The sequence below is a fragment of the Lytechinus variegatus genome, chromosome 2 (assembly GCF_018143015.1).
Source record: "Lytechinus variegatus isolate NC3 chromosome 2, Lvar_3.0, whole genome shotgun sequence".
Lineage (NCBI taxonomy): Eukaryota > Metazoa > Echinodermata > Echinoidea > Temnopleuroida > Toxopneustidae > Lytechinus > Lytechinus variegatus.
This window is the reverse complement of record NC_054741.1, coordinates 37745354-37772073: the sequence shown is the minus strand read 5'-3', so window position 1 is coordinate 37772073 and position 26720 is coordinate 37745354. Positions and strand designations below refer to the sequence as shown.

The window sequence follows — 26720 nt, the reverse complement described above, 5'->3', positions numbered from 1 at the left end:
GCATGATATCATTGAAAGAAAATTAAATGATCTTTTGAATGATGTAAAAAATGTATTGTTGAAATTGGGAGTTGGGAGAAATTAATGGCCAAAGTCACATTTCCAAAACTTTTTTTGCTCGTTTTGCAGCTTTTCAATTCAGACCTTATCCAACACTTTTGAATCCTACTCTTTTCATGAGGACATGATCATAACAGGAATGGTATCATTTTAAAGAGAATTAAATGATCTTTTGAATGATGTAAAATATGCATTGTGTAAAATTAGGAGTTGGGAGGAATTAATGGCCAAAAATCGATTTCCAAACTTTTTTTAAGGGGTTTATATGCTCGCTCTTCGCGCTCGCATTAGTAACGAGATATGCCTACATCCTATCATGAATTCAAAGTATCAAACGCTGCTTAATGTCCCATGTTTTAGATTAAAAAAAAAAGTTAGGACCTTTAAAGTAACAGAACTTAAATTTCAGGTCAAAGTATCAAGCGCAAACAGCAGATTGCCTTGATTTCATTTTTCCGACCCAACCCCTATACAAAATCTGGATCCGTTCCTGGTATTTATATAGCACTGTGTAGAAATAAATGTCAATCAACATGAATTTTTGTTGCATGGATCCTTTAATTAAACTAGACTGTGTGCGTTTAGTCTCTATTGTCTTTGGTCATTAGACTTTGGTTTATAGACAAAACAATTATTGAAACTACGATCAGGGGCCCGTTACACAATTCTTAGCAATTATCGTAGAACATTTTTTATAGATTGATTGCATTGACTACAATGTACAATCAATCGTGAAAATCAAGCTTACGATTAATCGCTAACTTTGTGTTACGGGACCGTGAACATTTTATTTCAATCAAACTGAAGAAATGATGCAAAACATAATATCATACAGTATCATGTATATTGATTGAATTTCGTTTCCTTAAAAATACAAAAAGTTCCTGTAGCATGCAGAGTCTCGAGAACACCTGTAATCTAATATTGTGTAAATTTACAGAAAATTGGTAGGCCTATATATGGCGACGGTATATGAAACTTCATTGATTTCCTGTAATAAATCTTGTTTTCCATTTTCCAGACCAGTCCCGAATATATTTTATATTTTCACAATTTACAAATTGATTTGCAACTTTTCTTTCTGTAAAATTTTATGTTTTTAACATTGTACAATTTCTGAATGTTAGAAGATGGGAAAAGATTCATGAATTCAGTTTATAGGTTTCTTATAAACCTGGATGAATAATCGAAAATTTTGAATATATATAAAAAAAAATAAAACTTTTATAACATATGCATTATATTGCTATATGGAGCAATGGAAATGCACGCCTGAGAGTTGACCTCTTGTCAGGACACCTGAAATCACCTGACCTGTAGTCATGTTCGTGAACTTAGTATTATTTCAACCATAAAGATGCATGAAGGATCGCTAGATGCACCGAATGGTGCATGAAAAACCAGGCAACTGCGCTGAAGATAGTGGTTCGGTTTTGGTGCGATTTTTTTAATGCCAATTTAGACCCAAGAATATATTATTAAAACAATTGACTAAATTGTGATTTTTTTCATTCTGAAAAGATACATGTATAGTTATATAAATATATTGGTAATAATTTTATTATATGAAGAGAAGTAAGATATTTTAGATGAAGTCAATGGCGAAGAGTCGAATATGACTAATCACCACTCAAATACGCTGTTCTACCATCATGTAAGCTAAGCCTATTATCTGTCATCCATGATCCATTTAACACTATGTTTCCCCAATCAGCTTAGGACTTGCATCTGAATATTCATGTATTAATACACTATCATCTGCATGTAAAAGTAATTTGCTATCATTAACACAATTGATATAGCATATGAAAAGAATGGGGCGTAATATGATCCACTGTGGAACCCCACAATTATTTATAGGCATTAGAATCTGAAAGCACACTTGATGACGATTGGTTAAGTAAGAGTTGAACCATTTTATGCATGTTGAATTCAAACCCATCACTTCTATTTCTAACAGTATTTCATGATGTACCATGTCTAGAAGAACCATCGCAACAAAACGAATAAATTTACAAAACGATTAAGAAATTAAATTATCTCTTGATATATAATTATGCCATATAGTCTTGATATACTGTCCTATAGTATTTTAAAGTGGCGGTTCCAAACTCACTTGTGTCAATAACGGGGAGCTCACATGCTGCCACTGTTGCGAAATAATCGTTATATTCGTTTGCTATCCTTAGATTATTTATGACATAATTCCCCTTGGATATTAGTGATGATGATGATAATAATAACAATAATGATAATAATAATAATGCTGATAATGATATTAAGTAGGTATTCATATCAGAGGTGCATTGTTATCGTTATTATTATCCCCGACTGTAGCTCGAGCTGTGCAGATGCCTTCCAGCGCTTAGTGCATTCAAGGAATTGAGAGAAGGATAGAAACTTAAAGGTAAAGTCCACCTCAGAAAAATGTTGATTTGAATCAATAGAGAAAAATCAGACAAGCACAATGCTGAAAATTTCAAACAAAATCGGATGTAAAATAAGAAAGTTATGACATTTCAAAGTTTCGCTTATTTTTAACATAATAGTTTTATGAACGAGCCAGTTACATCAAAATGAGAGAGTCGATGATGTCACTCACTCACCATTTCTTTTGTTTTTTATTGTTTGAATTATACAATATTTCAATTTTTACGAATTTGATGATTAGGACCTCCTTGCCTGAAGCACAAAATGTTAAAATAATGGAATTCCACGTATTCAGGGAGGAATGAAACTTCATTTCATTTGACAATGACGAGAAAATCAAATTATTTCATATTTCATATAATAAAATCCAAAAGAAATAGTGAGTGAGTGATGTCATCAGTTCCCTCATTTGCATACCGACCAAGATGTGCATATTACTGTTTTGTGAAATGAACCGAAATTTCAAAATGTCATAACTTTCTTATTTTACATCCGATTTTGATGAAATTTTCAGTGTTATGCTTGTTGAATTTTTCTCTTTTTATTCAAATCAAGTTATTGTTGGGGTGGACTTGTCCTTTAAGGATGCTTTGCTCAATCTAGCTATCTATAATAGGGGTGGTAATTCGCATTTGGGGGGAGTTTTTTGGGTCATGTCTTATACCCCCTTTCATTTTTTATACGTTAACGGTTTAGTAAATTCCAACCCCCTTATAAATTTCGTAGCAGTACATTCCATCGTTGGATATACATGCGGAGCGCTATTCTACTTGAAGTAATTGTATCTATAACATTTTTAGTTCAATAATATCAACTGATAATATATAAACCTATAATGATAAGAAAACACAAATCAGCGCATATTGCGCCGACAATATCAAAGAGTCCGTACAAGACTGTAAAAGTAAGATCATAATTTCATTTGAATTTGTACGATAGGCCTATTTGTCCCTTATGATTTAATAAGTTTGAGCAATGAATATCTAATACATTAAATCAGTTGTCAATCCATTTAAAAGAAAAAATCTTGGAGGAATAAAAGTCAAACATAGTTTCAAACAATAATATACAACAGAACAAGTGGGGATATGACATTGTCATTTTTTTAATTGAATGTTCATGAATACATAAATAGAACTGTTACCCCGAAATAATTTGTTATTCCTTGTTCCATTTCGACAGATACTTTGTGTTTTGTCTGATTCTTCTGTATCTTTTCAAATCATCTTATTTTCAGCCTGGAGTAGGCCTACCCTTTAAATATAATGTAGGAGGTTGGGATGGAGGTCGAGAAAAATCAACCCTGTCTCTACTTTTCATGACAAGTGTAAAATGGTTACTGTAGGACGGTTGCTAAGTGGATGTAAAAAAGTGGTAAAAGAAAAATGATTAATTGAAAGGATTGTCTATAATTTATAATCACATCATCAAACCTCGCTGATACATCGACTCTCTGATTTGCAGAACCTACAATGATGGACATGCCTTTGGTTGGTGTTGAGCGGCAGGATCTTCTGAATTCTCAGGTATCGTGTCAGCAGAAGCTAACAAATGAGCATCTCACGGCCCTGTTCCTTTACGTCCTGGCTTGTGGAGATGTGGAATCGAATCCTGGACCGAACACGGACGTAAGTGCGTTTTTTTTTTTTTTGGGGGGGGGGGTATGGGGGTATATACATAATTCCATTCCCCCATTGCAGTCAGATTTCATGCACTTCCCCGGTTCATACACTCTAACAAGTAGAGCGCCTCTGGCAGTCTCACCTGCATGCATCGCGCGATTCAATATAGCAGCAGTGTTGATTTCTAAAACTACTATAAAATGCCCCACAAAAAGCCCCATTCATATAATGATACAATACTACATTCATTGACAATAAATGACATTTGACCTTGATCATGCGACCTGAGACTTGTCAGTGATACTTGATTACCCCTATATCCACATTTTATAAACTATATCTATAAACTTTGAAAGTTATGACAGCAATCTATTAATTACCTCCAAAATGGCCAAACTTCAATGACCTTAAAATAATGACCATTGACTTTGGTCATGTGACCTGAAACTCGCACAGGATGTTCAATGATATTGATTACTCTTTTGTCCAAGTTAATGAATCAGATCCATAAACTTTCAAAGTTATGATGGCAATTCACAAATACCCCCAACTTGGCCGAAGTTCGTTGACCTTAAATGACCTTTGACCTTGATTATGTGACCTGAAACTCTCACAGAATCTTTAATGATACTTGATTACTATTACGTCCAAGTTTCAATCAGATCCACAAACTTTCAAAGTTATGATGGTAATTCGACAGATACCCTCGACTTGGCCAAAGTTCATTGACCCTAAATGACATCCGACCTTGATCATGTGACTTTAAACTCATGCAGGATGATCAATAATACTTGAATAATCTTACGTCCAAGTTTCATGAACTAGGTCCATACATTTTTTAAGTTATGATGACATTTCAAAAACTTAACCTTCGGTTAAGATTTGGTGTTGACGCCACCGCCCTTCGCAGGTGAGACAAAAACAAATTAGTCAAAAATAACTAGTTAATGGGGTCAGCTGGGTGTTGCTGTTTATTGGACTTCAATGTCAATGGACTTTGGCAATGTTTGGGGTATTTGTTAAAAACCATCATAACTAAAGTGCATGGAACTAGTTCATAAAACCTGGACATATAAGCGTAATCAAGTATCACTGAACATCTCTTGCGAGTGTCAGGTCACATGATCAGAGTCAAAGGTCATTTAAGGTCATTGAACTTTGGCCATTTTGGAGGTAATTTTTAGACTGCCGTTCTAACTTTCAAAGTTTATAGATATAGTTTATAAATTGTGGATATAGGGGTAATCAAGTATCACTGACAAGTCTCAGGTCGCATGACTAAGGTCAAATGTCATTTATTGTCAAAGAACATAGTATTGCATGGTGTTACGTTTTTTGTGAATAATGATTTTAAAGTAGTTTTCAAAGTCAGCACTTCTGCTCTATTGAATCGAATGATGCAGGTGAGACTGCCAGAGGCGCTCCACTTATTATTCCAAATGGAGCTAAATCCAAAACAGCTAAAGTATAACTCCAAAATGAGCTAAATTTTCAATTCAATTCAAATCCACTAAATGGTAATTTAAAATTGGTCACTTTAAAAATTCACGTAAAGTTATGCATTCAAATTTTTGCATTCAAATACAAAGTACAGATTTTGGATACATGTTTACACTATCAGTGTAAATTCTTATGAAATTAACAGAAGTTTACTAGTTTTGTTAATATTTAATGGATTTAGCACCTTTTGGAATAAAACGTCGGCAAGCCACCGTCCTAAAAAAAGTTGGGTTTTTTTTTTAAGATGTAAAATGTACCCTGCTAGCAGTGTGTTCCGTGTTCAATTTCCATTATTAAATACGTTACAATTAGCAAAGATAGATATTCGACTAAGGTTTTATTTCAAAACGAACTAAATACATCAATAATAATATGAATGATAATAACAACAACAATAATGGTAATAATGACAATAATAATAATGATAATAATATCATAATAGGCATTTATATTACATCATCTATCGAGAAATAGTTTATTCCGAGGCGCATTGTTAGTACTAGTCCAGCTTTAGCTCAAGTAGTCTTCCAGCGCTCAGTTCATTTCAAGGAATTCAATTAACCTCATCTGGGTTGAGTGCAGCACAATGTTGGTAAATATCTTGTTGAAGGAAAACATGCCCTGACACACGTCCCTCTGATTGAGAGACGAATTTCCTAACCACTAGATCACGACGCCCCCACATTTATAATAACATTAAGAAAAATTCTCAAAAATTGATGATAAATTCTTGATTTTTAAAACGTGATTTTAAAATTATTGATTTAATAAATCTATAATGATAGCACTGTCATATAATCAAGGAAAGATTCAAAATCTACAAGCTTATATTAGTTCCTTAACGGAATATGCATGTCCGATTTGGGCTGGAGCTAGAGCTGGTACTAGTGTACTCACACTTCTTGATAGGTATTAGAGATGTATACTATAATATACATCTCTATGGTTACAGCAGAGAGCACTCCGCCTCCTGAGAATTGAAGACCCTACCAAGGTTGGGCTTTATCCACCCCGTTATCCACTCTAGCACCCGGAGAAATGTTGCATCTCTCTGTACCTTCTACCGCCACTTCTTCCTGAAACCATCTCTTGAGTTTTCTGGAATTCTATTTCAACAAACTCATCAGAACTTTCCCTTTAGATAAAAGATGGTGTTATCATTCTTTCACTGTCTCACTTTACTCATGAGAGGCCCAGTCTTCTTTCTAAAGTAGTTCATATTATAAATCATCATCTTCGCTCCTTTTTTTCTCCTCTCTCCTCCCCCTCTTCCTTCTTCCTTTTCTACTTTTCCCCCCTTTTTTAGTATGTAGCAGTTTGATTTTATGATATATAGGGTTGGGTTAATGCTAACGATACATGACTACCCTATTGAATGCCATATCACAATACTTTTCAAGAGTGCCATCTATATGCCAATTAGCACATACCTTAAATGAAGTAAACTCTATCCACCTGATTTGATACATGACCGTGTATAGATGGTGAGAAAAGATTTGATTCCCAGCATGACCTTGGTATGTTATAATTTTCAAAATTCGAAGTAATTTGAATTTCAAACTAATTATACTTTAACATATTCACAAATAATAGGACAATTTAAGAATTAGAGCAATTAAACCCTGAAATGACTGGGCTATTTGAGATGTACTGAGGACGGGGGGCGGGGCATGATGGCCCCCTTCTGAAATTTAGCACGCACATTTTTTACCACATAAACAACAAGCTATTATATACAAAAATATGAAAATAATAGTTTTTTATTTATTATGAATAAAATATGCAAATGTATTCATAAAAAACATTATTTGGATATTTAACACCACATTTCCTTGTGTTTTTTTAAATTTCATATGTATTTTTTTTTAATTTTCGTCTTTTGTTTTTCTTTTTTTTCAATGGAAATTATCGCACGACCATTTAACAACTAAATTAAACCCTGAATTTGTAAAGCAGACCAATTAGAACAAGAAATAATCATCTTTTATGAATTTCATCTCCCACAGACTTTGTACAAAAAGTATAAAAATTTGCTATTTTGGGCATATTACCACGTAAAAAGTCACGTTACGTCGCAATGCTATCCCTGTATGTCGCGAATTAGGTCTCAAAGGTTGTGCAAGACTCCAAAAAGGCATAACATTTTGCGGCGTTATCTTTTTGCGTATCGGAAATATCTCGCGAATCGTCGAGGGGGGGGGGCATCATGGTCCCCAATCCTTTTAGAGTTAAGGTACTAAAACTTCGATATTAGAAATTTGACAAATTCTTGCAAGAATTTTGATCGCGCAGTAAATATTACCTACGTCATGAAATGGTATACCCTCTTTAGTAAAAACGACTTTTCCCTCTTTTCTTTGAAGGGACAAAATGGCGACAGGATGTTGGAGCTGCCGGCCCTCGGGAGACCGATGCAACTTGGAATGCTCTACGACTGTCGAAATGACACCCTTATTCCTGGCTTTACACTGTGGGACCCGGAAGTATTAAAGAATGACTGTGACGTCCGCAGCCAACAGGGGACTCACTTCAACGTCATTACATCAGATAGCATTAATGACAAATCGTCGGCCCTGAGCATTGAGGCTTCTCTGAAAGCTAGTTTTATGGGCGGTCTGGTTGAGGTAAGTGGTGCAGCAGACTACATCAATGACAAGAAGACGACTAGTCGACAATCCCGCATAACACTTCAATACAAGACCACGACTAGGTTCGAACAGCTGACAATGAAACATCTCGGAAGACACAATGTGCAACACCCATATGTCTTTGATCAAGGTATAGGTACACATGTTGTAACAGGTGTATTGTACGGGGCTCAAGCTTTCTTTGTTTTTGACAGGTATTTGAAGAATGACGAAAGCAACCAGCATGTGGATGGGAACGTACATGCCATCATCAAGAAAATCCCAAGCATCAGTATGAAAGGTGAAGGTTATCTGACGCTCACTGAAATCGAGAAAGAAGAAGCTGACAAACTCCAGTGTAAGTTCTATGGCGATTTTGCGCCTAAGAGCAACCCTGCGAGCTACAAAGAGGCTGTATTTATGTACACCCAGCTGCCATCAATGTTGGGAGATAACGGAGAGCTCGCTGTACCTCTTATGGTATGGCTCCATCCATTGTCGAAGTTGGACAGCAAGGCATCAAAACTGTTCCGAGAAATAAGTGTGAACATAATTGGACATGTTCATGACATACTCGAGGGTTTCGATCAATGGAAAACAAGATGTGATGATATGGTCAAAGACAACCTCTGCACGGACTTCCCGAAATTCATGGAGAAGCTGGGCTTCTTTAAGAAATTGCTTATTGAATTTATGCAGGGTTTTCAGCAAAAGATCGCTCGAGCACTCCCACAAGTTCGTGGAGGTGAGGCTGTAGAACAGGTGCTGATAGACATCGTCTCTGACTGCCTGAAATCTCCTTTCAATTTTCAACTGGTGGAACACTGGCTGAAATGCAGAGAAAAGGAGATGAACATCGTAAAAACCTTCATGAAAGGTTTGTCCTCTATCAGAGTCATTCAATCTCGGGAAGGCCTGGATGAACTGCTATTAGATTTCTCCGTCGAACATGTAGTGGCGTTTTCTTTCTCTTCATTGGGGAAAGAAGATGAGTATCTAAAGGCACTGTCTCGATTCATCAGGACTCAAACAGCAGAGTCATATTCACCGCAGAAAGAATGGTATGACAACGTGGCAACGTCAAAGAATATGAGAATGAAAGCCAAACAGTTTAAGGAGTTTGCAAATGTGAATAGCACGTCGGAGAAGACAGTCTTTGTCATAATGGGCTTCAATGATGGCGAAGGATTAACCACCGAAGGTGGCTCACTCTTTCACTACGAACATGGCGTCCTTACCACAAAGGACTTTGAACCCCCTGGTGTGCTTGGAAAACCAGAAATTCTTAAGACATGCCATGATTCTGCAATGATCAAATGGGCAGCACCACAGACAGGGCTTGCATGCATCCAATCTTACCATGTGAAGTACAGAGAAACGTCACCAACACATAATCCTATATGGCGTGAGTTCAGGACAGATGCTACTGCTACTCTTGCAACCGTCCCAAATTTGAAGCCAAATACCACGTATGAATTCTCGGTAGTAGCGGTTTGTGAGGTTGGGCATTCTCAGCTTGGTGCGGTGAGTGAGGTTGCTACAACCCTTCCTACGAGCCCTCCATATAATGTGCGAAAGAACCAAGTCTCCGAGACTAGCATAACTGTGGTGTGGAATAAGCCTGATGTGATAGGTGAAGGCGTGAATGTGATAAGATACAGGGTGAGTTACGTTCCGTTAGCTGACACCGATCCAGATCACATCTTGCTAATGGAAACCGATGAAGACGTTTGTTTGTGCACATTAGAAGACCTGGATCCAGGAACTACTTACAAAGTATCAGTCTCTACTCTCTGTGGAACAGCCAATGACAGCGCCTCTTCTAAACCCGTAGAAATCACTTCAGTGTCTGCAGTAAACGAACGCATGAGAAACTTTAGGGAGCTGATAGCGAAGTGCCATACTCTGAAGATAGGGGATCATTCGAAAGGAGAACCATCTTTGTACAAGTTACCTCTGACCAAAGGAAGACATGGTGCACGCAGTAAATACCAGACATACTACATCGGTCGAATGAGAAACGAAGCAAAACGGCACTTTGTTGCTATGGTTGTAGGAGCGACAGGAGCAGGAAAGAGCACTCTAATCAATGGGATGATCAACTATATCTTTGGCGTTGACTGGAATGACGACTTTCGCTTCAAGATTATAGCAGAAGAGGGAGAAAACAAGGCTGGTGGCCAAGCACAGAGCCAAACACAGATGATCACATCGTACACGATCAACCCAACCAAGTGGTCACATCTGGACTTCAGACTGACGATAATTGACACACCAGGATTCGGTGATACGCGGGGTATTGCAAGAGACAAAGCCATCGTTGATCAGATTCGTGACTTCTTCTCAGATTCATCCCTTCACCACGTAGACCACATTGATGCCATTGGCTTTGTTACTCAAGCATCCCAAGCAAGGTTAACACATACTCAGAGGTATGTGTTTGATTCCGTCTTGGCAATCTTTGGCAAGGACATTGAACAAAATATTATGCTGCTGGTGACATTTGCTGATGGACAAAAACCTCCTGTGATAGACGCAATCAAAGCAGCCAAGATTCCATGCTCGAACAATATGTTCAAATTCAACAATTCTGCTCTGTTTGCTAATAAATCTGATATTGATCAGTCTTCAGCTGGCAAGAGTAGATACGATGTCGGGAGTGATGGCGACAACACGGAAGAAGGAATGGACGATTGCTTCGACAAAATGTTCTGGAAAATGGGCGTCCAAAGCATGCGACATTTCTTCTTCGCTTTGAGCGAGATCGAACCAAGAAGCCTTTCACTCACACAAGAAGTCCTGACGGAACGTCAGCGTTTGGAAGTAGCAGTGGAGGGTCTACAGCCACAGATTCAAATGGTATCAGGCAAGCTTGATGAGCTGCTCAGTCTGGAAGAAATCGCAATGAGGCCGAACCCTCTCAGTACATTAGACGATGTGGATCTCTTGCCCTGGGGGGGCACTCGACCAAAAATGTGGTGGGGGTGTGCCGCGGGCGAGACAAAAAACGGGGGCCTTGGAGCGGGCTTATTGTAAAAAGGAGGGTCCTCGGAACGGGCTTCGGAACGACAAATGTTTGTGAAAACGGGGGTCCTTGGAACGGATCGCCAGCGTGTGAGTGCGTATGCATCCCCACGGAACGGTCATGCGTGCACGATGCAGCTAGCGCGGCTCCGCCGGGGGAGCTCTGCGGGCGCTTTTCACCAAAATTCGACTCATTCAATGCGATCGGAGCGGCGTAACGAAAAATATGCGAAGCTTTGGAGCGGATTTCCCTCTTCTTTTTTCTCGATAAGAAGAAAATGCTATGCCTTGGAGCGGCTTTCTTTGTTCTTTTTATCAACAAGGCAAAAATGCTATGCCTTGGAACGGAAATTTGAGTGTGAAAATGGGGGTCCCCTCCGCGGCACATACCCACTATGCATTATATACTGAGTGCCCCCCCCGGGATCTCTTGATTGAGGCGGAACAACTAGAAGCCAAACCAGGGGCCCGTTTCATAAAACTTTTGACTTGCAACTGTAACATCTCCCATATCTATGGCAAATCTTGTTATTGCAATGGCAACTTGTCATAGTTGCAAATATCCGTTTCATAAAAGCAATGACAAATTGTTATCGTAAATAAAAATAATTAAATGAAAAATAGTTCGTGAACGAGCCTGATATGCAGCTAACAGCCGGTTTTTTTCGGTCTTCACACACGTCGTCTGCGAGAAAATTTTGATGGTGACAGAATTTACGGAAAATTTGAATCGGAGATGTAAGTACTTTCTACTTATCGTATTTATATAATTATTACATCATTTGATAAAGTAATAAATAAATCACTTCCGAAAGAATGACATTGATAATACATGACATATTTCCATCGTTTTCTACGAGGTAAACATGCATTTTGCCCGGGGATATCGTGGAGGTATCATCGAGATGCCGAGTGCTCGCTATCCCGGAGCTTCGGCGTAGTACACGGCAGTAGTGTTGATGTATGTGGGGTGGAGCTCGAATGAGCGGCGTTGCGACTGTCTTGAGTTGCATCTGTCTTTCTTTCTGACTTAAGTCTTTAATTACCTAATTCAGTGCGATATGTGAACAGCTGTGTGAGAGTGAGCCTTTTTTTGTGGCTTGGGTTGTTGTGGGCGACAAAAATACAGTCAAGTCTCGAGAATCATGAATGGGTTAATAGATTGATGTTCACGCTCATGTTTGGACTTTGGCCTCGGCTTGGGCATGTTTTTTTTTAAGTTGAGGGGGCAGGGGGAGGGTTAACTTACAAAAATATTGTACTCAAGCTCTGTAACTGAGGGGTTGTTTTTCTTATAGTTTTCAGGGGGGGGGGGGGGGGGTGGCTTGCGAGTATAAAAAGTTTGGTGGCCAGACAGTAATAAAAAAAAGGCAAAATTAATTTTTTTTTAAAGCTGTGAGTTAGCAAAAATTTGACCGGCAGGAAGTTGGTTGGATATTCGATATTCAAACTGTGAAGTTGGTTTGATATTCAGGTTCGATATTCAAACGCGTGTGAAGTTGGACGGATATTCGATATTTAAAAATTAGGGGTTTTGAAAGCTAGCTAGGGGGTTTAAAAGGTGCAGCACGTCTCGGGCAACCATAAAATCACTGGCTTGCCCTAATACGAGGACTTTCAGGGGACAAAAGTCAGTGAATAAAAGGGTATGAAATTTTTTTAAATTTTATTTGAGAGAGGCCTAAAGGGTATTCCGACAGCCTAGCCGGGGTAATCACGTGTCCTAACTTGTAGAACTCGACTCGGGCAACAAGATAAGCCCTAACTTGACCCGGCGCATGCACATTTAGGGGGCTCAAATTAACAAAATTAAAGGGAATAAAGGGCTACTTAGAGCATTTTTTAAATTAAAAAGAGTATTTTTTTCAAGGGGCCCCCAGGGATATCCCGACGGCCTAGCCAGGGTAACCACCTAGCCTAACTTGTAGAATTCGACTCGGGCAACAAGATAAGCACTAGCTTGACCCGGCGCATGCACATTTAGGGCTCAAAGTAACAAAAATGAAGGGAATAAAGGGCTATTCAGAGCATTATTTGCATGTTTTTTGTTAAATTCAATTGACCATTGACCCCCCCCCAAGAAAAAAAAATAAATGAATAAATGAAATAAAAAAATTGAAAATAAATAGAATAAATAAAAAAACAGGCAAAATATGCATATATATATTACCGGTATATATAATCTATAGAGAGGGGGGGGGGGGTGGAATCTAGATCTAATAATAATGTGTGCATTAGAAATTGCACATGGCGTTGATGATAGACACAATTTATGTGCTGGAAATGACCGCATTTGTCAGGCCTCGGAGCTGAGACATCAAGATAGAGCGACTGAGGCCAAGACATCAGGCTTCGAGGATGCAAATTCTGGTCCCGAGGCCAGCCTCGGTATACAACACTGAATATAGAATCAACATGCACTCTATACCCTACAAGATTGATAACAAAGACATATATGTGTTTCAACAAGAAATTGGTCAATGTATATCTGAATGGGGTATTGTACAGTACGATTGATCAACCAATGATACGAGTTGTTTTCTGATATTTAAATCCATGTTCCTCTTTGACCAATGTTCTCAAATAAAAACCTTGCTTTGAGCATAACATCCTCAAGGTGGTCTGAAATTCTATTAGAAGGTACATGTACTCTTCTGTGGAATTTCATTTTATGCTTTGACTGCTATATCTACAAGTTTTATTATCAATATACTAGTGTTCTGAAGTTGATGTGTTTATAATCAAATGTTTTCATGTTTATTCTACTTAAAACATAATAGATGGAGACCAGCAGCGTGGCAGCAGGAGCAAATTTTGGCCGTGATGAGGCGTATACCACCATCAACAATGCTGCAATTGCAGTCACTACCACCACTGCTGCCACCACTATCAGTGCTGCTGATGCCACCACCACCAAGTCTGCTTCTGCCACTGCCATCACCATTGCCACCGCCACTACCAAGACCACTCCTGACACAAAGCCCCCAAGTCCTCAACTGACCAGATATTGCAGCTGGAGAAGGATAGACCAGGAACTTCAAAGCCAGGGCTTGTTGGTCTCCTACAATAAGAAAAATGCCAAGGGCCCATCTAATGAACTTGTAGAATATTTGGCCACAGTTGTAGAAATGCAGAGACTAACATACTGCCACAGGTAAAAATCAATTTTAGATATGGTGGATAGTCTTTGAAATATGGGTTGCAGAATGAATATCAGTAAAATCCATCATGATGTGCAATCTGATTTAACCCTAAAACGGCGGTGGGGGCCCAAAAATTTTCATGTTAAATCCACAACATGAAAGATGGTGCCGCGTCATTATATGCCTTTTTTTTAAAGATTCATGAGTTTTCAGACAAAATTTGTGACACCTGGGCACCCGGTTCTGAATTACGCAACATCATGTAAGTACACATGTCAGAATTGCTTTAAAATGTGATTTCATGAACAAATCCAATGCAAAATCTGTTTCTAGCTAAAATTCATAATTGCATCATACTGGTTAATATTTATTTTACTGATTAAAATCAATTAATTTCATGGTGCTTATGATCAGAAAATTTTGTCAACAATATAAAAAGTATAAAAAAACAAAGAAATACTTCAGAAAGGGAAAAAAAATACAGATGAAAGGGATTTGATTTTTATGTGTCTGAACAAAAAAAAACTTTAAGGGATTTGTTTATAGATTTCCAGCCAACTTCTAATTTCATGCATGATTTAGTAAAATATATTTATTAAAAATAAATATAAATAATTCTAGAATGATCAAATATACAATTTTTTCATCTGTGGCAGGCATTTTGCATTTCTTCACAATTGCACAATTAACGGTCGATCTTGAGGGCCCCCACCCCCCTTCCGCCAATCTTTCCTGCCTCAAAAATACCCTTGCAGTCTTATTAGGGTTAGATTATGTTTACATTAAGCAAACATAAAATTCCTACAATGGATTTCAGTGGCGTAATGAGCCAAATATTTTGAGAGGGCTAAATATGGCGGATGGAACAAAAGTTCTCCAAAGATGTGAGAGAGCAAAATTTTTGAACTTTTTAATACAGAAATCAAATATTTGGAAAGATTTTGATGTAATAATATTCAGTAAATACTTCTCTATTTTACCCTTTCCCGTTCCCTTTCTTTCTTATTCTCCTTTTTTTTTCTTGGTCGTGAAACAGGGGGGGGGGGGCATGGCCCCCATCTATACGCCAGTGAAGGATTTAATACTTTTTGCATGTACGATGACGATGCTCGCTCTCTCTCCCCCTCACCCATCCTCACTATGTGTATATGTGTGTGCAAGATAAATTATGAGGAATAATTGCATGAAGTGACGTTTCTCAACCAGAGATTCCTTATATATTATTTACTGTTGCATGTTTGCATTTTTGTTCATATTAACCCATCTTGACCCCTTTACCCCCCCCCCCCCCCCTGACAAAAACCTACTTTTTGAAAATTTCAATTTAATTTATTCCTTCAGGTGAGGCTTTGTCCGCAGTTCCGGAAAGACAAGCCATGCCAAAATCAACGACTGAAGGGTTTGGAGCGCCAGACAAAGAGCCTAGAAATGTGATTTAACCGTAAGTTAAACTTATTTATAATTCTGATTCATTTTGGCATAGGAAGTAAGTCACATAACAATTTGAATGATTTTTGTCTTCTTGATTTGCTCTTTGTCAAGAATCCAAATTTTAGAATTAAACTCTAAGTTTGAGGTGTTGATGAAATTTTTTTTCAGCTGCAAAAGTAACAAACCAATATCAATCATTGGTAGATAATGTGACTTGCTTTCTCTTGCCAAATTGGTACATGTACATGAATATTCTGCATTTCTATGATTGACCCCCACCACTACCACCTATAAAGATGCAACATGTCAAATTACTGTCAAACTCACTTCATGTTTTTAATTATTAATATTCCAGTAAAGGAGTAAAAGGACTCAGAAAGATTACCCGAAGAAGCTCACAGAATTTTTTTTTCTGGTAGACCCTTTACATTCATTTGATGAATTGAGTTCATACAAAATCAACTGAATATAATGAGTACAAAATCCTGTTAATACATCTTACAAGATGAGGCTATTCTAGTAAGTCATCCGGGGGGGGGGGGGGGGGGGGGGGTGCCTGAGGATCTTGTCCATTTGGATAAATCTTGCAAAGTATCAAAAGGTGCCTTCACCCCCCCCCCACTCTATTAAGGGTTAACAATGAAAGTGAAATTAGGAATAACTTTAGTATCTTGCTTTCATGCATTATAAATTAATTACTATTTCAGGTACTTCAATCACATGAACAGTAGCAGGAGCAAAAACAGCAGCAAACACACAGGAGATGTAACGACTACATTGACCAATACCAACAACTACAGCAGCATCAACAATATCTGCAAAAACCACACTGGCAACCTCAACAACATCAAGATGTTCAACAACCACTCCGGGAATTCAACAAACACATCAGCAGAAACCAACAGCAGCAAAAACAGCACTTATGAAATGAATCTTATTGAAACTCAAAAGCCAATGGCGCAACATCTTTTACAAAATGAGACATCATTTATTCATTCTTTTACAGGATAAAGAAAAGCTTTTTTGAAAGAGTAATTTTGCAGGAACACAATGGATGTTCCTATGTATCTATTTATTGAAATAAATTTTACTTTAAAAAGAAAGAATGATGATTCAATAAATATCTACTTTTTATTTGTCAATGAGTAAAAATACATGTATTTTCTATTTAGAATGACAAAAAGCAATTTATCAAATCAAAATCATCAAAAAATTGAGCAATATGGCTGTTAGGCCCTCCAAATTGTTGATATTTTGATGAAAAAGCTGTTTCTGCTGCAATATTTGATGCAACTCAAATAGTTGCGTCAAATATTGTGGCAGAAATTGTCATTTGCCGCTGAAAGTATCTGCGGCAAATATTTGACGCAGCTCAAATAGCTGCGTCAAATATTGCCGCAGAAATTGTCATTTGCCGCTGAAAGTATCTGCGGCAAAGTTTTATGAAACGGAAACTTGCCGCTGTTTTGAGATTTGCCGCAGAAACACAGATTTGCCGCTGAAAATGGGAGTTGCCGCTGCGGCAAATGTTTTATGAAACGGGCCCCAGGACGGAAAAGTCGTGTCAAGGCTTTGCAGGATGTGCGCAAGGGAGCAGAAATCATGTCCAAAATCAAGCAAGCGAATTACTATTCCTTTCAGCATTACCAGCAGCTCTTGGGCGAAAAAGGAAAGAAGAAGAAATGAGTATTTGCAATCTTTTGTGATTTTGTTTCAGGACGATTTCGAAGTGGTAGTGGTGGTCACACTGGTGTTTGATTTGAGTATATTCAGTCGTTTCTAAACATATGCACATAACGATTACAAACTTACTAACATGAATAAAACGTTCACGTTAAACTTGAACTTCGCTCATCCGCTAATTTTTCTGTTGACCTTGGTGACTGCAAAAAAAAGTAGTTTTAGATTTGAATTATATTTGCTTTTTTGGATAATTAGATTATCTAGATTCTTTTGGTCGCTATATAATCTCTCGCCAATCTATGTGAATTCACTGTTGCAATTTAGTTAAAAAGGGAAATGCATAAATTATATTGAGAACAGGTATACAGTTCTGTACAAAAATGTAAAACGTGCACATGAAAATTTTGATTCAAGTTTTCTAAAAGTAGTTCAAATAAATGCAATTTTTAATTGATGAATGCAGTACAACATAATTCCCCGATTTTTGTATGTGAAAATGTTCAAACTTGTAAATATCTTCCTTGATTTTGCCAGGGTATGATAAATTGTTATTCTTCATTTATAGCCCAGATTTTTTCTCGGTTCTGGCACAGGTCTAACAACAGGCATATGGCTGATTTCAGATTATCCATCGTTTTATATATATTTCTAGAAAAGTAAATTACTGCACTTTTGAGAGCGTATGTCGTTCATGCAAAAGACCCTAGATCAAACTGTGTTACCCAGCATTAATTGATCAACATGGAGCCCCGTTACTCGGGAACACAAGGTGGGAATTAAGGAAAGCCAATAATGCCAAGTAGTTTTACAATGATGGTTATGGTTGGTATATATATATATATATATACATATATATATATATATATATATATATATATACCTAGATTCAACCAAAGGGCGAATGCTCGAAAAATTGTACGCAAAGGGGAATTCAACCTATATCACGTTAATGAGGCTATGCGTGATTAAATTTTGATTTTGATAAATATTTGTGAATAACGGGAGGTAATCTAAAAAAGTGAGGACCTTTTCCCTGTGTCCCTGCGTTTAATTTGGAATATACAATTTTTGGTTCTCCCAAAAATTCTCCCTAAGGTATTTTTACCCCACAATGAACGAAAGGGGCCTTCTCCTTTCAGTATTAGTAAAGTCGGCTCCTTCGCCTTATTAACTAGGCAGTATTTATTTTTTTAAAAATGAGAAAATAAAATGAATTTGTTTAATTTACGCTCAGACAAAACAAAAATTAATGTTTTTCTAGAAAATATATTGCACCACATGATATTAATAATAAATATAAATTTGTAAATGCATGCAATTCCCCTTTTCGTCACATATAGCAGCACTATATTCCCCTTTGTAAGATCATGCAATTCCCCTTTTCGTCACATATAGCAGCACTATATTCCCCTTTGTAAGTTCATGCAATTCCCCTTTTCGTCACATATAGCAGCACTATATTCCCTTTGTAAGTTCATGCAATTCCCCTTTTCGTCACATACAGCAGCACTATATTCCCTTTGTAAGTTCATGCAATTCCCCTTTTCGTCACATATAGCAGCACTATATTCCCTTTGTAAGTACATGCAATTCCCCTTTTCGTCACATATAGCAGCACTATATTTCCCTTAGTAAGTACATGCAATTCCCCTTTTCGTCACATATAGCAGCACTATATTCCCTTTGTAAGTTCATGCAATTCCCCTTTTCGTCACATATAGCAGCACTATATTTCCCTTAGTAAGTACATGCAATTCCCCTTTTCGTCACATATAGCAGCACTATTCCCTTTGTATATATGCAATTCCCCTTTTTCGTCATATACAGCACCACTATATATATTCCCCTTTGTGTACATGCAATACCTCTTTTTGTCACATGTAGCACCACTATATTCCCCTTTGGAAGTACACGCAATACCCGTTTTTGTCAAACATAACATCACTATATAGGGGATTATTTTTAAGAGTATTAATAAGAGCTTTCCGAAAGGAATACTATGATATTCACAGAGGAAAGGGATTATTTCTCCCATATTCAAAAATGGTGAAAGAGAAAACCTACAAAATTTGCGGTCAATAACGTTGCTCAATATCGATTATAAGTTGATTACAACAGTACTCGCTGATGGATTACAGAAAGTCCTGCATAAATTGATTGACGAAGATCAGGAGGGATATTAGACGTGGTTTTGATGTAGCAAGGCTCATTCAGGATGTAATTGATATTTTCAAATACAACATAATTAAAGCTACTTTCGTAGAATTAAGCCGTGTGTCATGGGACAATAGATACGTACGTCATGTATTGAACTGTGCGGACATCACAATCGCAAGCCGGTCCCGATTTCAAAAGCTGAACAAATTTTTCGGAAATATATTTAGTCGTGTTATACGCAACCTGCCGAAAGGTGTCTATTTTTTGTTGATTTTCACAAAGCGTTTGACACGCTAGAGTGGAATTTTATTTTAAATTGTTTAAGAGCTTATGGTTTTAAAACTGGATTTAGGAAATCGATAGTTATATTATATATATTCAACAACGTCATTTTGAATGGATGGCTAACATATTATCGTCTGTTGAGAGTCATACGGGCGTTATTACATTTTAAAGGTGTTCCGTTCGGAGCCAGAAGGGCGCTATTGCTGTACAAAGTCAATAGCAATAGCGCCCTTCTGGTTCCCAACGGAACATCTTTGATCTGCAATAGCGCCCTTCTGAGTCCTCCGCTGACGATATATTCCCATCAAGAGGCGTTACTCGTTAGACAAGGATATCCATTACCGGCACCTTTGTTTATTTTGGCAATAGAAAAAAATAGCCCTTAAAGTGAGAGATACAGAAAAAAAAAGTTTGGGGAAAATCGGACAGGTAATAAAAAAAAGTTATGACTTTTTAATGATTTGAAAAAAATGGGCAAATCAGTGAAAACTTTTAGACATGTTGCCAATTTGATGACGTCGTGGGTGCACTAATTACCATAATTTTGTTTATATTTATAGTGCAAAATGCATCATTTCTACAGTACGTAAGCTACAAAGTTTGTATTGATGTAAACATGCATATAGGGGATCTACCTATCTATCATCATGGAGCTTTAGCTCCATGATTTAAACACTCATAAATTTCTTATTAGTTGTCCGATTTTTCTCAACTTTTTTTTTGTTCTGATCATCTAATATTTCTGATCCTGTTGAAAAAATATTTTTGGGTAGACTCTTCTTTTTAAAATATGTGTTGCAAAAAACGGTGTCAATGAGTGATCATGATTTGGGGGGGGGAGGGGTGACCGGTGAGAATGCAAGATTCTAACCTGCATGTATTATTTTTCATAGATGGTTTGGGCAGTGGATTACCGTGATTCATAGCATGGCGGTAAGGAGGTTAAATACTGAGCAACGTAATGTAGCCTACAGCGCAAGCTGGGGGATGATCATGGGGTGGCATGGGCGTACCCCCGCCCCCCCCCCCAGTTTGGGATGGTGTTCAGTCAGGGGAAAGTGAGTTTAAGTTCTGAAAAGGGTTAAAGACCGCCCCCCACAAAAAAGTCTTCACGACTTATTGCATATTAAAAGGATCATGATTATTTTAAAAAATTGAAGTTTTGGGGCTGTATTTAAGTTTTTTTTTTTTTTTTTTTAATTTACTCAATAAGGTAGTGGATGCCCATTCATTTTCAGACTAATTACGGCAATGGGATGTTGATTACAAACTCATTATGCGCCTATATTCTTGAAGTAGGTATACCAATTTAAGGCATAACACATTTATAGGCATATAAACTAATCCACCCACACTCTTCTCCGCTCATTTCACGTTGTTGTTGTGCACCCCCCCCCCCAAACACACACTCAAATAAACACATTATGAGATTGTGGTCATTGCCCACTAGGCGTTTGATAAATAAAAATTCAATTCATCTCATTTCCCTCATTCCTCATTCCCTCAAACGCATGCCCATAGTTACACCAAACCAAGCAATAGGCCAACCACCTCACACACCTCTATACGCATGTATAAACACCCCCCAAACAAAAAGAAAACTTACATAAACACGTATAACATACAAACACAAACACTTTTTCAATATATTTACAGACTAATATATGTATCCCCACACGCCACACACACACATATTAAAAACAAACATACACCAATACCTGTACATGAATAATAGTAAAGTCTGTTTTGACAGTGGGATTTAGATAATAAGCTTGAAGCTTACAAAATTTGTGGTGAGAGCCCCCTCCCCTGTCCCCACAAGAAAATGAAATAAAAAAATAATAAAGGTGTACGCACGGCAGCCACGTTTATTGTGCCCCAAGAGGGGGGGGGGATACCTGGAAGAGTAACTTTGTCTTCATATGGAAGAATCATTTCACCCTGAAACACAATGTCGTGCGTTTCTAAAACACTCTATACTCCTCTCTTACAGTAACTGCAGGCAGTGTTATTGAGAAGTCTGCAAGATTATTACCCCCCCCCCCTGCAGACAAATGAAGAAAAAGACTGCGTCCAAGATTAAAGACAAAAACTTACACCAACAAATGTCATACGAGGACAGAAGTGCATCTGATTAAGTGATTTTTAATGAAACAAGTAATCTATCACAATGTGAAAACATCCATTCATACACAATGTAAAAAGACAATTCACAATGAAGTTGAAGCATGAACTGCACCAAACCTGGGTTATCCACAAAGTACTTATAAACACCAAACATGCAAAGGAACAATTGAAATGTCACATTTCATGAACTACGACCTCTTGTACATGTCCAACTCACAGTACTAAATACATACAGATTACTACAGATACTACAAATCTCAGTTCTTGAAAAATTTCCTTTCAATTTCTCATAATTTCTAGACATGCAGTGCCATATGTGACATAAGGGGAAGCATTGTATTGATGCTATGAACGATAAGGAGCGCTTCATTTATCTATAATTATGAGCAAATTTTTTTGTATTAATAATTAATAATAAAATAAAAATTAATAATTAATTAATAATTGTTATATTTATACCAAATGTATATCTTAAACCAAGACAAATGGTTAATTTATGTAACACACTGCATATTATGGCAATGGAAAAACCTGTTGAACCTTTGTTATGAATTGTTAATAAGTTTCCTACTTCATACTTGAACAATAAACACACAAACGTATATTATGCAATGGGTATACAATACTATGAAAAGGAGCAATGCATGTAATAACATCCAGCAAAATTCTTCAACGTACGTCATGAATTTTGATATTTGTCCTGTTTTGTATAAAAAATAAACACAGCAATCGATATTATGCAGGTAAACTTTGTTTCTCAGTTTTTTAGGTGAATTTTTCGATAAACTAGTACAGCGAGAGAAAGAGAAGGGGGTGGTGCTGACAAGGGAAGGATATGTCATGAATTTCTTCTTCTCGTGTCCAATTCCACAAATACATGAACTACAATGTAGCTGTTACACATCTAGAGCAAGTGAAACATAAGACAAGCACTTATCAAATAAATGATATCCATTCCAGTACATTTCACATTACACTTGATCTCCTGAGCAGAAGTCAACTGAATTGAATAAAAAAAAAACATACTCCAGCCATGCTTACACTTACAAAAATGACGTACCTGTGCTATCATGTATATTTTTATGCATATATACACTGATTGTCTGCCAAGTATACCTGCTTTGTTCCCAGCACCAACATCATTAAAAAAAGAAGTAAACCCCCAAAAGATTAGGGGAGGCTTTAGAAGGCATTTGCTCAGGTAGGCAATAAGTCAGATTTAATTTTATACAGCCTTTTTAATAAGGCTGCTGAGAGTTAGGTGAATCAACAATGAAATACTTAATTCCAATTATTTGCAATTAAAGCTGCCTTCACAAACAAACAATCATCTATCTTACTAGACTAATGATTACATCTCCGAGTTTGAACTAGAATCAGCTAGGCATGACATTACTAGCACAACATATATTTGTATTTATATATTGTACAGTGGGTAAAATGCTCTAGTTGGAGTGAGGCTGAGAAGCTAAATTTTATCTGAATGCTGGATGCTGAATCTGGTGGTGTAATTTTTTAAAATCAATTGTGCATTTTTTTTGTGCATAATTAGGAAATGAATTATTCATAATGCATATTTTATGCATTTGGGGGATATTTTCATAATTTCAGCCTAAACAAGTACAAAATTACATGAAAACTGTGTAATAATGAAGATTAATGTTTCCCAAATGTGAAATAAATCAATTCTTATCTATTTTTATGAGTACAGCAGATTTGCATAAAGTATTAATGTATGTAAATGTACACAAATATATGCAGCTATAGCCTTTTTAATGACATGCGCATACTAATTCAGTACTGCCAACCTAAAAGTGCATTCTTGTCTTTTACATTTGGATAAGGGGTACCAAACTCATTAGATGTCAATAATTATTCAGATCATAAAAATATCAATCTCATTCCACCTGTCGACCTGAAAACCTTTTATTATTCAATTATTTTCAATAGAAAACATACATACATACATTTTCACAAGTGTTTCATTCCTGCACCAAAAGCATTCGTTCTGGTAAATGAGGGACATAGACAATTCATTGGACAATTAAATGTTTTCTATGAAGACAGGTGCAATGCAGTATGGCATGATGGTGCTATGCATTCATAGACATCTATAGATCTTAGTACCCCCTAAAGAAGCGAAAGAGGATAGAAAAGTACGGAATACGTTTTTTTGTTGGCATGTCTGCTAATTGGCCCATAATACCTCTTAGGTAGGTCTGATAAGGACAAATGTGGTATCAAAATCAGGGAGTAAGATTTAAGGGGAGTGAGAGCGATTGCTCTCCCAAGCTCCCCTTAAATGCTTTTTGGGGAGTGATTTACAGAGCCCCTTGTAACCCCAATCTTTCTACGTGAAGAACAAATTTAGCTCCCCTAAAAATTCTCCTTGAGAGCCTCTAGGAGAGCTATTTATAGCTCCCCTGTAAATTTTAAAAATCAGTCCCTGCAAAATGTGTGCAAGACAAGACTGCAAGGGAAAAAGTCATAAAGCGAGAATCTGAAATTGGTAGCGGTCGCGATGCAATCGCCAAAACTATGGAGGGCAGTTAGGGATAAATGATAAGAGCCCCAGGGGGCCTGGTGCTCACCTGATGTCATGCAATTGTCATATGTAATTGCAAATTAGTAATTACCACATGCTTCAATTGAGCAACTTTCAATCCTATGCCTCTAGTAGTATTTTATCAATAAATTTGATTGAGAGATCCTCTGACTTGCCTACCAAATGGTCACCCCTGAACAAACTGTTGCCCTGTGGGCCCTATGTACTCTTAATCCTGCCAGCAAATCTGACATCAACTACCTCTGCCCCTGCAATTGCCTGAATCACATTTCAAAAATATGTTTGCATGCATTATTTTATTTAAAATCCTCATAGCTCGATCATGAGAGGGTACTCCTCCAATGCTCCACCCACTTGATTGTAAGGGACCCTAACACAATTCATCAAAGTACCATAAAATAATTGATAACAAGCATGACCCCACAGCTAATATTTAGGTGATTAGTCACTATCCGCATGCTCTGTTGCCCATGAGGCGACAGTTTTTGCAGGGATGAGCATCTGTGCAGTTATAAGCCTTCGGCTCAGGTGAGCTCATATAGAAAGACTTCACTAATTGGATTGTTGAAAACACTCAAAAGGGATTTATGAAGACTGTAAGTTTATTTTATTCTAAGCACAATCCTGAATCTATCCTAAAAGATGCGTGTTACTGTTACCAGAAATGTCCCGATTAACCTGTTAGCCCATCACCTCATTATCTTATCCCAAGTCGTTTGACTCTTTCCTCTGTCAGTCGTTCGGTCTTCCGCACCTCGTTCATGACCTTGGTTGCTATGGTCCTTACATCATGTCTGAAGGCTGGAAATCTCATTTTGAATTTTCTAATTTCTGCTCTTGCTGTTGAAATCAAAGTGACATTGAAGTTATTGCAATTACTATCAATAAAGATAGATATAGCATAGATTGCCATAAATTTAAAATAAGTTAACAGGTGAGAAGCACCTGATCTTTTTAAATACCGGAGTACTCGGTGAAAAAACAAATACCGCTTCAGACTACAAAATGACCTATAAGTTGTAATGAGAATATTTACAGAAAAAAAGCCAAAACAGACAAGGTCAGGGGAAACTCAATATTTTTAATGTATTATTATCCTGAATGGTCAGTATGACAGATGGCCCAAAAACATAACAGTGTGGCAGAGGCAAAAAAAAAAGACAAGGGTCACATTCAAACTGCATTTGTCTAGTAATTATATTTCAAACCTGAAAATTACATGATCAGTGTTTTCAAACACCTAGTAGTTTGTCAATGTTTGTGTAGATCATATGTGACCGCGTATCTCAAAACCAACAAAAGTTGCACAAACCGATTTTACACAAGGACCAAAAATATAGGACCAAAATATGTCAATTTATTTTTCTACATATTTTCTGAAAGAGCAATTCTTCTTGGATCATAAAACAAACAGGAAATATGTCTTTACTGCAGTTTTTCTAGCACACTTTGTCTTTAGGGGGTAGAGTTCCCTTTTCATTCTTGAAATTCTTTTATACCCTCTTCACTTTCAAACTCTTGATAACTTTTAAAAGGATGATGCTATTGCATCGAAAGTTGAGAATAAGCATAACTAGACTGTTTGTAATGAGTGTGTCAAATTTCAGCTTAATTTAATAATACCTTCACAGTGATTGCTGTGGAGATTTGTATTCTGCTTTTTGTCCCATGCACCGAACGGAGCGTCCCTGGTTGAGATTTTGCATTTGAATAGACCCCAAACTTCAAAGCCCCTTTTCTAAGTAAATATTTTTTTTAGAATGGGTACTTTCTTTTCATTATTTTGATGGGTATGATGGTTGTTTTGAGATGCAGGGTCACATATTTAAAATATAGCAGATAGTCAAACTTACATGGAAGTTTTGTTTGAGTTGATGTGAAGTATTCTTTGAAGAACTCTTTTAGTTGAGCCGTCTCCCCAGACTCCCATCTCGTGTAACTCCGTTCTAAAATGTTGAGAGAATAATTATAGACAATGAAGAATATTCATAGACTATTGTTTTTTGGAATATCAAGATAACTTCAAAATAGAAAGCATGGGATTAGTAGCCATGTTTCAGGAGAA

At 37.1% G+C, this 26720-nt stretch overlaps 2 protein-coding genes across 4 annotated transcripts; both read left to right on the top strand.

Moving 5' to 3' along the window:
• The first annotated feature begins 3960 nt into the window (after positions 1 to 3960).
• On the top strand, positions 3961 to 11923 carry LOC121408033. The gene is made up of 3 exons (XM_041599340.1): positions 3961 to 4118; positions 7976 to 11182; positions 11691 to 11923. Exons 1-3 carry the CDS (start codon positions 3963 to 3965, stop codon positions 11814 to 11816), a joined length of 3489 nt encoding a protein of 1162 aa, XP_041455274.1. The 5' UTR covers positions 3961 to 3962; the 3' UTR covers positions 11817 to 11923.
• A 9-nt stretch (positions 11924 to 11932) lies between these two features.
• Positions 11933 to 16735, top strand: LOC121408032. Of its 3 annotated transcripts, XR_005968979.1 has the most exons (4): positions 11933 to 12001; positions 14044 to 14417; positions 15748 to 15847; positions 16545 to 16735. XR_005968979.1 is itself a non-coding variant. In XM_041599338.1 (3 exons), exons 1-2 carry the CDS (start codon positions 14044 to 14046, stop codon positions 15838 to 15840), a joined length of 462 nt encoding a protein of 153 aa, XP_041455272.1. In that variant the 5' UTR covers positions 13445 to 14043; the 3' UTR covers positions 15841 to 15847; positions 16545 to 16735. The 3 variants fall into 3 exon arrangements, 2 of the variants coding, with proteins under 2 accessions (XP_041455272.1, XP_041455273.1); XM_041599338.1 differs by lacking the exon at positions 11933 to 12001 and having other exon boundaries at positions 13445 to 14417; positions 15753 to 15847; XM_041599339.1 differs by lacking the exon at positions 11933 to 12001 and having other exon boundaries at positions 13447 to 14417.
• The last annotated feature ends 9985 nt before the right edge of the window (positions 16736 to 26720 follow it).

What these genes read in the sequence shown, in the direction of transcription:
- LOC121408033 (XM_041599340.1), top strand. Translation starts at nt 3,963, where the DNA reads ATGATGGACATGCCTTTGGTTGGTGTTGAGCGGCAGGATCTTCTGAAT. An exon ending in ATCCTGGACCGAACACGGAC is followed by an intron (nt 4,119 to 7,975) that starts GTAAGTGCGTTT and finishes TTTTCTTTGAAG; the next exon opens with GGACAAAATGGCGACAGGAT. An exon ending in GTACATTAGACGATGTGGAT is followed by an intron (nt 11,183 to 11,690) that starts CTCTTGCCCTGG and finishes CCCCCCCGGGAT; the next exon opens with CTCTTGATTGAGGCGGAACA.
- LOC121408032 (XM_041599338.1), top strand. Translation starts at nt 14,044, where the DNA reads ATGGAGACCAGCAGCGTGGCAGCAGGAGCAAATTTTGGCCGTGATGAG. An exon ending in AGACTAACATACTGCCACAG is followed by an intron (nt 14,418 to 15,752) that starts GTAAAAATCAAT and finishes CCTTCAGGTGAG; the next exon opens with GCTTTGTCCGCAGTTCCGGA.